The 16,358-nt window shown below is 41.8% G+C and overlaps 1 protein-coding gene across 8 annotated transcripts in view; it reads left to right on the top strand.

The window, feature by feature from the left end:
* Positions 1-16,358, top strand: part of MAP4K3 (mitogen-activated protein kinase kinase kinase kinase 3) — a 325,471-nt gene that overhangs the window by 146,397 nt on the left and 162,716 nt on the right. For all 8 annotated transcript variants that reach the window (XR_011920413.1, XR_011920412.1, XR_011920414.1 and 5 more), the window contains one exon: positions 15,642-15,700. Coding sequence is in view for 5 of the 8 variants with exons in the window: in XM_072409172.1 (XP_072265273.1) it covers positions 15,642-15,700 (59 nt within the window). In the remaining 3 variants the exon portion in view is untranslated. The remainder of the gene's footprint in view (positions 1-15,641; positions 15,701-16,358) is intronic.

The following is a 16,358-nucleotide window of genomic DNA, read 5'->3' as shown; positions in this document are numbered from 1 at the left end:
AGGAATTGGGGTTCAAAGGAGGGGGATGTCGTTGTACACACCCATTTGTACACGCCTCGTGGTAGATTTATTTCACTGGTAGATTTTTTTCATTAGAACACCGGATAGGGAATCCCCCTCCTCCGCAGTGTCTTGGGAGGAAGGGGATCCCCCATCAGAGATCTCCCCGCGGCAGCCGAAGGGAGCCACAACAAGGAGGCTAAAGAGCCACATGCGGCAGACCCCTGTGCTATACAGAAAATAGCAACTGTTACATGTAATTGATTTTTAATAGTTTTTGATAATTATTTTGGAAATTTTCATCTGTTATGCAATTATGCATTAAACGTTTTTATTAATAATTCTCTCTTAAGTAAGGTTGTCACTTGAAAGCGGGCAAGTTTGAGTAGCCCTACATGCTCTGTATGAATGCAATGAATGTTTGATGCTTTACTATGCATTTAATGCATTAATTCATCATTTAGGGTAACTAATCACATTTTCTTAAGAATATAGCCTATTGCCATAAATAAAAAACAAAATTTGTGAATTTTATGGGTAACCAACATTTTTCTGTCTCTGCAATCTACTGGGATGTCTAATAAAATGAAACATTGTGGGTTCCTTTTTCTCAAAAGGCCAAGTTTTATGTTTACATGAAATAAAGTAGTGGAAAGTGCATGCAGCAGAATTATCCTCTGGTAGTTTCTCTATTTTACTTTATAGATAATGTATTTTTGTTAGTGGATTGGCATTGCCTCTATGTGTTTCTCACAGCAGTTAAGTGCAATAAGGATTTATGTTGGGTACTGTTTGATTCTGGAGTGCCTTTGAGATGTTAGAAGCAAGAAACCTGGATTTAGGTTGCCAGCAACCAAGCAAGACTGAAATATAATTCTGGTTTAAAATTGCCTTTGAAGCAGTACAAATATGCCATTTACTTCAAGTTGCAAATAGAAATACGAGTTTTTGATGTTTTATTTTTTCATCTGGTCATACAAAATTATCTTGTTTCCATGATATAATGAATTTATAAAAATGATTACTGTGAAGGTAGAAGGTAATTTCATTTTTAAAATGTTATCTAAGCACTCCATTTATAAAACAGGGAATCTGACATTCTCTCATGGAAATCAGTTACTGTCATCGAAACACATAGACCTGGAAGACTCCCACGAGGAAATGTTTGAGGTAATGTCTGATTCCCTGGTTTATATAAATAGAGCTCTAAATGCTATCATTAAAAAAAAAAGAAAAAACTTTTTTTTTCTGCTTACTTTACTGTTTTCCTCCCAGTATCATGCCATTACAGCAGGTTTCTGAGGACTTTTGCGGAGACAACATAGCTTTAATTCTGTGATGTTTCCAAATATTTAGGGACTACATGTGCCATGCCTCAGAAGGTTTAAAGTTGAACTAGAAATGTTTTGCTGATCACCTCTTGAGGGCATATCTTTGAGGGGTTTTACAAACATCCTTGTGCTAGCTAACTGCAACCTAATTGTTCTTAGATACTGGGTTAAAACACTCAGGCACATTGTCTGACAGTATTCTGGTAAAGGGGGGCTGGAGTTTCTGTTGGTGCAGGAGAATGTCTGGCATTTTGTTGCCAGAGTGTGTAGGTAGTTCCCGGATGAAAAGGGATTTTTTGCCCTTTGGCTCCCACATTCCCAGATCGGAATTTAGTTGAGATCCTCCTGCACAATGTATTGGCAACTGCCAAATACATACCAGGAATAGGAAGCCCATTCCCAAGGTGAATCAGTATCATGCTTTTTGGGGTTTTTTTTTTTTTTCCAGTTGAATCTAGGGCTTTAGTCACCAATGGAGGGAATTAGTAACAGTTCCAAGTTACCAGTCACTTTTTGCTCAATTTTGGGGGGCTTTAGGCATCTGCTAGAAATCTGAAGATGAAGAGGAATTTCACCTTTCCACATGACAATTACCCCAAGCATACACCCAAATCAACAAAACAATGGCTTAACCAGAGGAAAATTAAAGTTTTGGAATGGCCCAGCCAGAGCTCAGACCAAAATCCAAAAAAAATCTGGGGGTGACCTGAAGGGAGCTTTGCACAAGCAAAATTGTATTGCTGAGTAAAACACAGACTTGCACAAGGAAACGGCCCTGGAACCCCAAAACCAGCAACACAGTGGACAGCTTACCTGCGGGTCTACCTCACAGGCATTTACACAAGGAAAACACCAAAGCAATTAAGCTTACAACAAAGTTTATTGCAACACACGTTATATAAACAATACACAACAATCCAGTGGACCCTTACTGTAAACGTAAGGACACTGCTCTATTTCAAGCACCTATTCGTTATCTATCCCAAGATACTGCCAATACTTAAGGATTAGCACTATTGTAAAATACAATTCAATGAGCTCTAACACTTGCTTAAAAAGTAATACATAATACATCACCTGGTAAAGTTTCGTCATCCACATCCCACCTCGCTGGGAACCCGTCAGCTCGGACTATAGTAGGGACCTGGGTCTGGTTTATTCCGTGATGTACCTGGACTGGACATCTGCCTCCTGGTCGATGTTCCAAATACCTGCCCCAGGTGGCTTCCATTTATGGGGCTCTGGTGGGGGTTACAGCCAATATGGCTGGTTTTATATGGAACTCCACCTAATATGGAGTTCTGAGGGGGAGTTGACACTGTCCTGTCCTTGGAGTGCTGCCAGAGCAGCTAATTAAAACTGTGTCACAGCACCGTCACCTATCTTAAAATGGGCATCAGCTTTTATTTTCTACATTATTTAAACAATAATTTCTATATTCAGATTATCACTTTGTTACACACAATATCTAAGGGGTTGTATTTTTAATGTTTACTTGAATACTCCCACATCCCAAAAACATGCAGTTAAGTTAATTGGCTTCCCCCTAAATTTGACCTTAGACTACATTAACCACATATTACTATAGTAGGGACATGAGATTGTGAGCTCCTTTGAGGGACAGTTAGTGACACGACTATGAACTTTGAACAGCGCTGCGTAATATGATGGCGCTATATAAATACTGTATAATAATAATAATACACTTGTTGACAGGCTGTCAGCTGTACCCTGTTGCTGTGGTTTTGTTCTCCCCCTTCTGCTTTGTACTTATCTGATTGAACACAGACACTAACTCTCCTGTCTCACGACATCAGACGACGATGATCTTGTTTACCACTGTGTGATCTGGTTTACAACTTGGCTGCGAGTTGACTCAGGCTGGTGACCATTTTGTTTCGTAATTTATTAATTGATCTTTTATATCTGGACCAGCTATTTTATTTAAACACATGGACTCCATGGTCCAGCCTTGTCACATTTGTATCACACTATTAAGTATAGAACACATGAAGCCAGGAAACCTGCAGAAATCTGTCAATATTTAGACAGCAATCCTGCCCCTTATCAGTGCAAAAAAAAAGGAAACACTTCATGATGGGTAAAAGCAAAGTGACTATGAAGTCTAAAGAATAATTAGAAGAGTTATCCAAGAGCCACGGATCCAGAAAAATGTGGAATTTGCAGGCACAGGTGTTTCAAAGAAAACAATTAATAAACTCAACTGACATGGCCTCACTGCACAACACTCCACGGTTGAATAAAAAGCATGTTCAAACTAGTTTAAAGTTTGGTGCACAACATTTGGACATTCCAGTGAAATCATTAGGAAAGGGGAAAGGGAGGGTTTAATCTTTCCTTAGGTAGTTTCTGCCAACCCTGTTGAATCGGCAATTAAAACAATTTTTGGCACAATATTAACCGTGTATTTGCTTTTGGTTTAGGCATTAACAGTCACCAATATCATAAGTAGTGTTGGTCGAATATCTCACTATTTGATTCGACAGCTATTCGCTCGAATAGACCTTTATTGTTCTGGTGATCGAACGTCCAATTTAAACACCATTAAATTTAATAGGGGAAAAATTTGGGTATTGTTCTGGACTGTGTAGTGCTTCTACAGCCTAAAAATACATTTAAAAACATATGTCAAGACTCCCACACCTCTGCACAGCACTGTACAAGTCATGAAAAAAATCAGGAAGGCTTTTTTATGTTGCTGGCAAGGCCATTTTATGGGGCGGGCAAGGGAACATGCTAGATTTTTTACAGGCCTCCGAGCAGAGGCAGAGAGGGCCCCAAGGGGTTTTCTCTGGTACAAAAATTAGCCACCAGGTTTCACCGCTCCAGTACAAGCCATACACAGGCTTCAGAGTACAGGCAGAGGGCCCTGAGGGGGGTCTTTCAGTCAAAAAATTAGCCAGTTACACAGCTCTGTTACAAGTAATATAGGCCTCACAGGAGTGGGGATCACATTGTTAACTGGAATCTCGAGCTGGGTGTAGTGCATCGCCAATGCCACCTAGAAGTCTGTAATACAATTTTTGTGAACCGAGTACTGACAGGCAGCAGCAGGAGGAGGAGGTGGGCCCTGAGACGGAGCGTGGACAGCATTGTTAACTGGCATCTAGAGCTGGGTGTAGTGCATCATCAATGTCACCCAAAAGTACAATTTTAGTGAATGGAGTACTGACAGGCAGCAACAGCAGGAAGAGGAGGCGGTGGGCGCTGAGACGGAGCATGGACCACATTGGTAACTGTCATCCATAGCTGGGTAATGGGCAGGCGGCAGCAGTAACAGCAGGAGTAGTAGGCGGTGGGCCCTGAGATGGAGTGTGGATGGCATTGTTAACTGGCATCTAGAGCTGGGTACTGGGCAGGCACCGGTAAAGGGCGGGATTAACTCTGACTTTCTTATTGTAGCCAAATGTCTCATTATCTAATTAGTTACGCTCATGAATGGATGAACGAGATTCCCAGTGTCCCTACCTATCTAGGGAAACCACAGCCAAGGGAACAGGCTTCGTGGAATCCGTGGGGAAAGAAGAACCTGTTGAGCTTGACTCTAGTCTGCAAATGTGAAGAGACATGACAGGTGTAGGATATGTGGATATGTATGAAGACTGTAGAGACTTTGATTGATGAATGTGATGAGGCTTCCCCTCACATGGACAGTGTAGGGATCTAGAGCTGGGTGTAGTGCATCGTCAATGAACACCCAGAAGTGTACAGTTTTAGAGAATTGAGTACTGACAGACGGCAGCAGCAGGAGGAGGCGGTGGGCCTTTTTTTTATACATAGCAAGAGGTATCGGAATGAAATATCTATTTTTTGGAAAGAAATACAAAAATTTTTCGGCATTTTTTATAGCAAAAGGTATCAGAAATTCTAACTATTAAAAAAGGCAGAAACATTTCTGTATTTCTCTATAAAAAATACAGATATTTAATTCTGTTACCTTTTGCTATTTATCAAAAAAGGCAGAAAAATTTCTATATGTCTCTCCAAAAATCCAGATATTTAATTCTGATACCACTTGCTATCTATCAAAAAAGCCAAAAACATTTGTGTATTCTAGTAGATAGTAGTCCTCCTACTATCTAGCCAAACCACAGCCAAGGGAACAGGCTTGGCGGAATCAGTGGGTAAAGAAGAACCTGTTGAGCTTGACTCCAGTCTGCAAATGTGAAGAGACATGACAAATTCTGTATTTCTCTCCAAAAAATACAGGTACCTAATTATGATACCTTTTGATATCTATCGAAAAAAGCAGAAAATTATTTGTATTTCTCTCCAAAAAATACAGGATATTTAATTCTGATACTTCTTGCTATCTATCAAAAAAGCCAGACAAATTTCTGTATTTCTAAAAAATACAGGTATTTAATTCTGATACCTGTTGCTATCAAGCCAGAAAAAATCTATTTCTCTCAAAAAAAAATACAGATTTTTCATTTTTGCTATCTATCAAAAAAGCCAGATAAAATTATTTATTTCCCTCAAAATAATACAGATATTTAATTCTGATGCTACTTGCTATCTATCAAAAAAGGCAGAAAAATTTCTGCATTTTGTATATCTATCAAAAAAGCCAGAAAATTCTCTATTTCTCTCCAAAAAATACAGATTTTTAATTCTGATACCTCTTGTTATCTATCAAAAAAGGCAGAAACATTTCTGTATTTCTCTCCAAAAAAAATACAGATATTTAATTCTGATTAAAAATAGGAGAAGCAAAGAAGGCTTTTTGAAGGCCATGTAATATTAGCTGACAATGCAGTACTTTATTAACAAACTAAACATTGTTTGACTTAGAGTACAATTATTCAGAATTAAATATCTCTATTTTTTTTATAGAAATACAAAAATATTCCTAGAAAAGAAATAGTCCTAGAAAATTAGCCAGTTACACAGCTCCGTTACAAGTGATTTAGGCCTTAAAGTTGATAGAGGCAGAGGGCCCTGAGGAAGGTCCTCCAAAAAGAAATTAGCCAATTACACAGCTCCATTGCAAGGTATAGCCCTCAGAGACTGAGTCGAGGTAGAGGGCCATGAGGGGAAGGAGGAGAATGAGATGCAGAAGGCTGTGAAAGTGCTCCTTCCGTCAAGGTGTCCACAGGCCGTGCAGCAGTTGCTGACTAATCAGTGCACTCTGCAGAGGGGGTGTTGGAAGTCATTGCCGATCCAAGCCTTATTCATTTTAATAAAAGTGAGTTGGTTGATATTTTCTGCGGAGGCGAATGCGCTTGTCACTCACTACTCCCCCAGCTGCACTGAACACTCTTTCAGATAACACACTTGCGGCTAGGCAGGCAAAGGATCTGAATGGCATGTTCTGCCAGCTCTACCAGCTGGCTTTGCAGGTTGCAGATGTCCCATGTCGAGCGCAGGTATTTCTGCACCATGACTAATGAGTAACCCTGCTGACTGTCATTGGCAACTGCTGCACGACTGGCGGCTTTCCTCTGCTCAAAAAAAGCCTGCATGGTTTGGCTTAGATGACCTCTCCTGCTGCCGCCACCCATGCTGCTTAAGGTAGTTTGGCTGCCGTGGCTGATGAAACTGCCATAGGGATCCCTGCTGCTGCTGCTGCTGGTAGATGGAAAGGCTCGCTTACAAGCACTTCTTGGTAGTGCTGCATTTTAGGTCCCCTGTATTGGGGCAGAATGGGTTGTTCTATCTCGGGCTTGTAACGTGGATCATGTAATGTAGCAATCCAATAGTTGTCAGTCTTTGTTTTTATGTGTTGTATGCGCTGAGTGCTATGCACTCCTGCTGGAAGGCAGTGATGTGGCTCAAAGCTCCCACAGCTGAGGGAATTCTGGACCCACACTCCTGTGCGTCGAACAGCAGCACAGGGTCGTCCTCTTCCTCCGCCTGGTCTTGCCATCCACAGAACATGCCACTTTGTGTTTGGATGGCTAGATGCCATGTACCTTCCATATCCTCTTCTGCCCCTTCCCTTCTCCCATGCCTGCTATCTCCACCTCATACACATCCACATCCAACTCCTCCTCTTCCTTGATTTGCGGTACACTATGCCTAGTAGGCATGCATGTCCGAGATGATGTTTGAAACCATCTCTTCCTGCAGCGTCTACTCTGTGTCGTGTCGCCATCATCTCTTCCAGCAGGCATATGAAGGGGATGGTGTCACTGACAAAGGCCTCATCCCTGCTGATCATCCTGGTCGCCTCTTCCAAAGGTGCCAATACAGTGCACAAGTCCTCAATTTGCAGCCACTCCACAGGGCTGAAGTAAGGTAATGTAGGTAAGCGTCTCAAAAGACCAGACTCTGCCACGTAATCTGCTTGGATTGCGCTTTCTGTTGTTCAGCGAGCCGCTGCAGCATATAAAAAGTGGAATTCCAACGAGTGGCCACATCACAAATTAACCGGTGCACCGGCAGATTGAGGTTTCGCTGTAACTCCACCAATCTGGCACTGGCTGTGTACGACCAGCCGAAATGTGCTGACAACTTTCTGGCCTTCAGCAACAGCGGCTGGAGGCCTGGGTAATTCCCAAGGAAGCGTTATACTATAAGGTTCATGACGTGGGCCAGGCAAGGTAGGTCTGTGGGTTTCCCAGAACACAGGGCTTCCAGCAGATTGGCCCCTTTGTCACAGACAACCTTGCCTGGCTGTAGTCCGTGCGGTGTTAGCCGTATATTCTCCTGCTCCAGCAGGGCACTTTGGTTGCGCCCGTGTGGCTGAGGGAACTGAGCCATCGCAACCTCAGGACTCCGTGGCAACGTTTGACTTGTACAGCGAAATACAAACTGCAGGTTGTTGCTGGTGGTGTAAAGATGCTGGTGAATGGGAGGTGCTGGGTCTCGACGGCAAGGTGTCCCTGGAGGATGAGGTTGAGGCAGACAAGTCAATGCAGGAGGTGGAAGTGGAGGTCGAGGAGGATATTGCATGGCGATGTGCTCTGGGCGGAGGTAGGTATGCAGGCCTTCTTGCAACTGCATCTTCCCCTGCTGCCACCAAAGTTACCCAGTGAGCTGTGTAGGAAATATATCTTCCCAGTCTGTGCTTGCTCGACCAACTGTCGGTTGTCAGATGCACTTTGCCAAGTGCTGCAGGGCCACGGACACATTGCTCTGCACGTGTTCATGCAAAGCAGGAACATTTTTTTTTGTGCCAAATACTGACGCTTGGGATAACGTACTGTGGGTTCGCGCAGAGGAATGCGTAACGGAACGCTTTGGAGTCCAGCAGCCAGTAAGGGAGAGGCTCAAACGCAATCAGCTGTGCAATTGCTGCATTGATTAGCTTTGTTTGGGGTTATTTGGGCCATTTTTCCTCTTGCGCTCCAGCATCTGGGAGATGGAAGGTTGGATGCTGCTAATGCTAACCACAGAAATATTGGACGATGGGGTAGAAGGTGTGGGGGTTGGCAATAATGCCTGGTCTTGACTGCTAGCAATGCGGCAAACATCTGCGTTGCAGCTCCTTCTCACCACTGGTGGAGCCTGAAAACTGTAATGCTCGGCTACATGCCCCACTCAAATTGCTGGCAGCAGTACAGGGACCTTTGGTGGCAGAAGGAGGAAAGGGAGCGGAGGAAGATCTAGCAGCTTGCTTCTGGGGTGGAGGGCGACGCACAGAGCTCTGTGCTTTGCCCTGGTGTTCCCGCCAGGTTAGCGAGTGGTGGGTTTTTAAATGTGTGCTCATGCAACTTGTTCCAAGTTTGTTTGGGGTTTTGCCTCGTTTTAAGTGCTGAGCACACAGTTTGAAAAATACCATAGTGTTGTCATCACTATGGACAATAAAAAATGCCCACACGGGCGAATTGCGAACTGGGCCGAATGGTGCCCTGGAGCTGGTGCTCGTGGTGGCGGTCTGCCGTACATGAGGCACAGCTGTGGTGACAGCTGCTGACGATGGACACGTATGACTTGCCTCACTAGTACTTGAAGACTGCAGAGTGTGGGCAGCTTTTACCCTCTTCCTCCCTCTCCCCCTTTGAGGGCACTCTGCAACCTCCTCCTCCTCCTCCTGCCTATGACGATCTCCTTGTTCGCCCCATGTCGGCTCAAGGACATTATCATCATCATCATCATTGGAAGAGTGGCTCGTCTGGCTCATAGTGTTGGGGTGAAAAGTAAAAGGAGGAAAAGCCTGTGAACTGACTCACTTCGTCAGATGACTGAAACAACTGTGCGTCTTCATGGAATGCTCGTAGCTCCGCCTTTCCAACCCCTCGGTGGGACTTCTCTACATACTGCTGTACACAAGACTTTCCAGCCAAGGAGGAAGAAGTAAGAGGAACAGGTGCATCAGGGACTATAGTTTGGGAACCCTGTGAGGCCTATGTCTGGGAGGAAGAGGAGGTGCAATCACTTGACCCAGGCTAGGTCATTTACTCTACTACCTGTTGTTCAAGGTTCAGTAATAATGGACGCACACCACCAGCAGCAGCTCTAAAATGTCTAAGGTCCGGCTGGCTTCTTGTTCTCGGGTTTGCGGTTAAAAACAAAACAATACTGGTTTGCTTGCCACCCCTGGCAAAGTTACCCCTTCCTCTTTGGCTAGACATAGTTGAAATCTTTGTGTGGCGTCACACGCTGCAAAATACTTTGGAGCTAATATGCTTCACAAAGTGTAAATGTTTACAGTAAACAGATGTGTGCTGTATGTGGCACTTTCCTTCAGCGATGACACTTGTAAAATGCAGCACAGTATACAAATGTTACGTCCTTCACTGCGTCTGTCTGACTGTCTTCCAGTACAAGTGTGATCTATCTATCTGACTAACAGTGAAACACTCTACCTATCTGAGTACAGTAGTTTACAGGACTGAAGCAATGCAGTACAATCCAACTATCTATATGACTAATAGTGAGTGTAACACAGTCAAACTATCTAGCTACAGCACTTTTATTTTTTTTTACTTTGACAATGCAAGGAGCAAAGAGATGTTGTGTCTGCTAGCAGATCTCTGTCAGGAGTGGTAAATGCAGGCACGCCCTGGCATTATATAGGCCAATGGCTCTCTGTGTGACATGTGATGACAGGCAGCCAATCGGCTGACTGCCTCCACAAAGATGGAGGAGAGCATTTCTGCTCTTATTGGACGGCCCTAGCATTATGGGGGAGTGCCAAATTTGAACACGCGATATTCAGTTTGAGTCTACCTGATTTCGAACAGCCATATTTGGGTCAAATATAAGGACGACCCAAATTCGAACACCAACACTAATCTTAAGTGTTTATAGCTTAGGTAAATGGATTACCCGTATAAATAACTATCTTTTAACATTGTGTGCAGAAACAACACGTTCATAGGTATTTAAATCATACAGTAAAGCAATGTCTCCAATTCTGACGCATTTTGCCGATTGGTTTTCTCAGGAGACTCTCTGAGGCTTTATATAAACAATTGACAGAGAAAGGATATTGATCATACATTAGAATATGATTTTTGTAGTATGGGTAACAGTTTGAATTAATGCTTGATCCTAATATGTTGTGGGTTTTTGTTGAACAAATAAATAGGGTCCATGTAAGTATATCTGTCTAAATAAATGTATTATATTGTTACCCATCCTGATAGGAAGAGTTGGTAAATAGTGACATATAATCAAGGTCATATTTATTGTGGCTAACTGGTGGTTAGAACTGAATGAATAGGGAACATGTGCGTGACTTGCACATGCACAGGATGATCTGGGCGGGCGAGGAGTGTCAACGAGCCTGCCCTGATCCTCCTATGGGTGGTATCGGGGTGGAGCTATCTCCCTCCTGCCCTGCTCATTATGCGGTTTCACTCATTTAGACATATCATCCCAAAACTGGTGGGACCCCAGGGAATGAGTCCTGGGCACCTAATATATAGGTTCCCAAACGAAGGAAATAGGTGGGCTCAAGTCGGGCAAGACTCTGACATAGCCCTACCAGAAGGGCACCTAGGAAGAGGTGTCCCCGTCCCTTGTAAGACGGGAAGGGGAAGGGGGATGATGAAGGAGAAGAATGCCTGTTGTTTGTTTGAATGGAATGTGTGACGGCTGCATGTATAGTAAAGCATGAAGTAATAAAAACCCAATAGAATTAGATGAGGTATTCATATGGTGTGAAGATCTTTAGTAAAAATAAGACATTCATGAGGAACAATAATAATCATCCAAATCAGTAGAACCATGAGTTGATACAGCATCAAAAGTTAATTAACATTGCCTATATTAAAGGTGTTATCTAGACCAGTGGTCGCCAACCTTTTTGGTCCCACAGGCCACTAAAACCTTCTCTTGACCGCACATGCACGGGGAGTCGGGTGTCAATTAAAGGGGGAGAAACCTCCCCCATAGTAACGTCACTGTGACATAGCCCCGCCCACTCCCCTGCACCTGGGACTTGTACAGGGACGTGTTCCACGGCTCTGACCAGTGCGCCCCCCCAGTGGGGTCCCTCATGACCCAGCTCAAGGGTGCACCTGCTAGAGCCGTGGACAACCGGTTGGCATCCTGCAGAACAGGTCTAGTGGGTTCCTATAGTGAATACATCATTTAGTCCCGGTGAGATCGTAGCTTTGAGTGTACATATCCATTTTGTTTCCAATTGTAACGATTTCTTTTCCAAATACCCACCTATGGGGGTTTGGTTAAATGTGACCTGCTGATATGCTGAAAGACTGATCATGTTGGTATCAAAATTTTGCCCAGTTCCTACATGTAAACTGATAGGAGTGGACATTTTTCCATTTTTAATGGAGTAAATGTGTTTGTACATTCTCTTACGAAATTCTCTTTTAGTCTTTCCCACATAAAAACTTCAACGTTTATATGTAATGAAATATATGACTCCTGCGGTTGAGCAAATGCCAGGGGCATTGGGCACACCTTCCACATTTTCCATTGCTGTTGTGTTGGAGTAGTGTGTTCTGTCTTGTAATGGCCTATTGTTGGGGAGTCCTTGAGAGATATTGATCTCGTATAAGTAATTTGTATTTTAGGTTGTATAAATTTGGAAATTTGGGGATCAGACGTGGAAATATTCCAGTGTTTATGGCAAATAACATAGATGGTTTGATCATGCCTGTTAAAAAAAAAATGATTAGACTTGTGTATGTTTGTGAATTTAATTCTTTCCTTTTGTGAATCAGAATGTTTCTTTTGAGCTCTTTAGTCTTCTCATATGATCTTTTTAATAACTTCCTACTATATCCTCTTGCTAGGAGTCTCTTCTTCAGTTCCTTAGTCTAAATCAGTTGAAATTTCTTCTTAGCCTTAAGAAGGATTTATGGTGTGCACTAACAGCGTGCAAAGTAGTGTTTCCAGCCAGTTCCTTCATGTAAAGTGTAGTTGTTACATAGTGGCCCTCTGTTAGATAGAGGCCCTCTACAGAGGTATACGTCTAGGAAGGGGATTGATGATGATGGACAAAATTCATGGTATTCTTTAGGTTAAAACAGTTTTCTTGAATGAAGAGAATTTATTGAGTTGATTGAGTAGATTTTCTGAGCTTGTCCATAGAATCAGGATGCTGTCTATATCAGCAGTCACCAACTAGTGGTCTGCGAGAAAACTTTGGTGGTCCGGTGCACTCCCAAAAGGGGTCAGGAGAAGGAACCCACTTGGGTAATGCATCATCCAGAGCTGCAGACCATGTCTCCCGTAAAGACTGCGTGCTCAGGGCAGTGGGTGGGTTGTGTCTCTGGACACAACCCGCCCACTTTCCTGTGATGGGAGAGTGGGCTGTGTTCTGGCATCATGACATCACTAAAGGGGAAGTTTCTTGCCCTTTGAGTGACACCTGGCTCCCCGCGCATGCGCCGGTCCGAAAAAGTTGGTGACCACTGGTCTATATATCTTTTCCAGCGGAAAATATATTGGCGGTATTTTGACATTTGTGGATCCAATGAAAGTTTTTCTTCCCAGTTGCCAAGTTAGAGTTTGGCGTAAGTTGAGGCACATTCAGCCCCCTTTGCGAGTCCCTGCATTTGTAAATATAGCTTATAGTTAAAAATAAAGTTGTTCCGAGTTAAGATGTAGTTAAGTAGGGAAATTATAGTCGTGGAATTTTTGGGTTGCCTGGATTGTCTGTATTCAGAATGGATGCAATGGTTTTGGCTCCGCTTTCATGAGGGATGCTACAGTAAAGGACTTCCACATCAATGGTAACTAATATTGTACCTTGGGGGACTTGTATATCGGTGGTAATTTTTAGTAGCTCGATGGTGTCTTTTAAATAGGAGGGCATTTCCAGGACTAGGGGACGGAGGTAAGTGTCTACTAATTCGCTGGCATGAGAAGATATGGACCTAATGCCTGAGGTGATTGTTCAGCTCAAAGGAATCTTAGGATCTTTGTGTATCTTTGGCAGAGCATAAAAGGTTGGTGTGATGAGGTGTCTGGTCCATAAATATTCTATCATTTTCCTATGAATTACCGCATTTTAGTAAGCCTATTTAAGCAATAGTAAAATTTTACCCCTCCTACATGACAGATACCCCTCCTACATGACAATTACAATAGGGGTAAAATTGTTCTATGGTTTTCTTAGAGATGGTGGTGTGCCATTCCCTATTGTTCAGGATTTTAAGACAAAAGGTTTTGTGTTGGTTATCCATTATAACAATATTGCCACCTTTTTTCTGATTGATGATAATATTTTTATTGTTGCGGAGAGTAGTAATTGCTTTAAAAAAAAAACACAATTAAGACCAATCCTTAATTCTGTAAGATATGAACATACTATATACAAAACATATATTTATGTAAATGTTTGATGTCTTTTGTGCGAAAAGATGCAAACTGTTACCCATACTACCAAAATCATATTCTAATGTATTGTCAATATCCTTTCTCTGTCAATAGATTGTTTATGTAAAGACTCTGAGAGTACCCTGAGGAAGCCAATTGGCGAAACGCATTTGTATTGGAGATATTGCTTTACTGTGATTTAAATACCTATGATCTTGTTTAAGATTGTTGTTTCTGCATGTATTTGTAAAGATAGCTCTTTATATGAGTAATCCATTTACCTAAGCTATAAAAACGCATCATATTGGTGGCTGTTACTGCCTAAACCAAGCGCAAATGCATGTCATTTATTGTGCCAAAGAAAACCTCTTTGCATCCTCTTTGGATGCCATTGCACACACCATGTTTGGAGGAGAAATGGCACTGCACATCACCCAATAAAGACACCATACCGACAGTGAAGTATGGGAGTGGGAATAATGAGTAATGTACTTTACTGATAAGAATCTGCTGCCATCTACCAGGATTCTGAAGATGAAACAATGGTGGACATTTCAGCAAGACTATGATCCCAAACACACAGCCAAAGAATCTTTCAAGTGGTTTCAGAGAGAAAATAGGCAGCTAGAAAGACCCAGTCAATCACCTGACTTGAATACAATTGAAAATTGAAAGAACTGACGTTCAGAAAAAAAATCAAAAACCCTGTAACCCTCAAGATTAAGTACTGTTTGTATGGAACAATGGGCCACAATCACACCTAAGCAATGCATTCGACTAGTTTCTTCACACATGAGGTGTCTTGAAGCTGTCATTACCAACAAGGTTTACCAAGGTTTTTCTACTAAGTATTAAATACATTTCAGTAAGCATGTCCATTTTCCCTGTGCCATTCCAATTTATTACACATAAATAAATTTATGGACATACTTATTTTTATTTCTTTGTATCTGTGGAATGTTTAGGTTGTTACTCACACCTGGTGTGAATTTTTATATCAAGTAGTCCCACTTTTTGTTTTACTAAACTGTCAAAATATATTCAGTAACATGTAATTAAACAAATACTTTGACAATTTAGTCATTAGAGTGACACTTTCTCATGACCGTAAGAGAAAAAACTAGAGATGTACACTGTTGGATGTGAATACCCTCACCAGCCTTACCTGCCACTAAATCAATTGATGTTTTTTTTGTTTAATTATTTTTTTAGGTACGTTCAAGCAAAAATGATTTGGTAGTATTCTCCAGTAAAAATAACTTTGACTTATCTCTGGATGCATTTAGAAAGGAACCAGATCTTTCTTTTCTTGTGCCTTCGCTTTAACTACCCAGTCCTCTCTTTCATTAGTTGAAAAATTGAGGGTTGGGTTTTCCTGTATAGTCATTGACTGCGCATTTCTCCCTGTCATCTACAGAAATATATTTTAAATTAGCTTTTAATTAAGTTCCTATAAAACAATATAAAAGAAGTTATCCTAATGGGGGGCTACAGCCGTTTACACCTATCTATTGCATCTCTTCCTAACCTCTTTACAGAGATATATTAATATATTTAATAAATGGATGACCTACTGTCTTTGTTTTTTTCTTTTTCGTTTGTGTGTAGGATCTACAATTAGACTACGACCAAGGACCACAGAGTGGCTATTTTCTTGGGGGAAACAAGTGAGTTGCCATAAAAGGCTAGCTATTATTGAAATATTACTCTGCACACTATTTAGGTAAATTTTTTTTGACTGATGTTTTACATATAGAAATATAATATACACCCTGCACAAGATTTGAAGTCTAGTTCTGGCTATCCAAAAAGTATCAATTCCCCATCCAGCAAAATTCTTGTTAAACTTTGAGGATGATCAAAAATAGAGAAATACTCACCCTAATCTATCTATTGTACATGTAGTGTCATGAAGTCTTCCTGCTAGCCCAATCTAGTTGTAATAGAAAGTCCTTCAAAGCTGCTATTCTTGTTATTCTCCGACTAGTCTAGTTGCTTCCCCTCCATGACATCATCATTTACAATGCACAATGGAGTAAGGTAAGTATAGCCCTCTACTTAAACAACGATAATATTCTTTATCTGCTTTGGAGACTGGGGATCCCTCTTTAACCCTATACAACAGTGTTTATCTCCATAATGGATGGGAAATGTATTTGTATTGCAATTGCCTAATGTAATTGAATATAGCTCAATTTATTAATGCTGTATCAGTATAGCACAGCACAATAATCACAATGAACTGAACAAGTGAAAGTTAATACGCATGATTAGATGGAACAGTGAGTGGGCATGTCTTGGCGGGAGTAGCATCCTAGTAATTGG

This window comes from Pyxicephalus adspersus, chromosome 4 (assembly GCF_032062135.1).
Source record: "Pyxicephalus adspersus chromosome 4, UCB_Pads_2.0, whole genome shotgun sequence".
NCBI classification, from domain to species: domain Eukaryota; kingdom Metazoa; phylum Chordata; class Amphibia; order Anura; family Pyxicephalidae; genus Pyxicephalus; species Pyxicephalus adspersus.
Note: the sequence above shows the minus strand (reverse complement) of the source record. Positions and strands in the feature narration are given on the sequence as shown.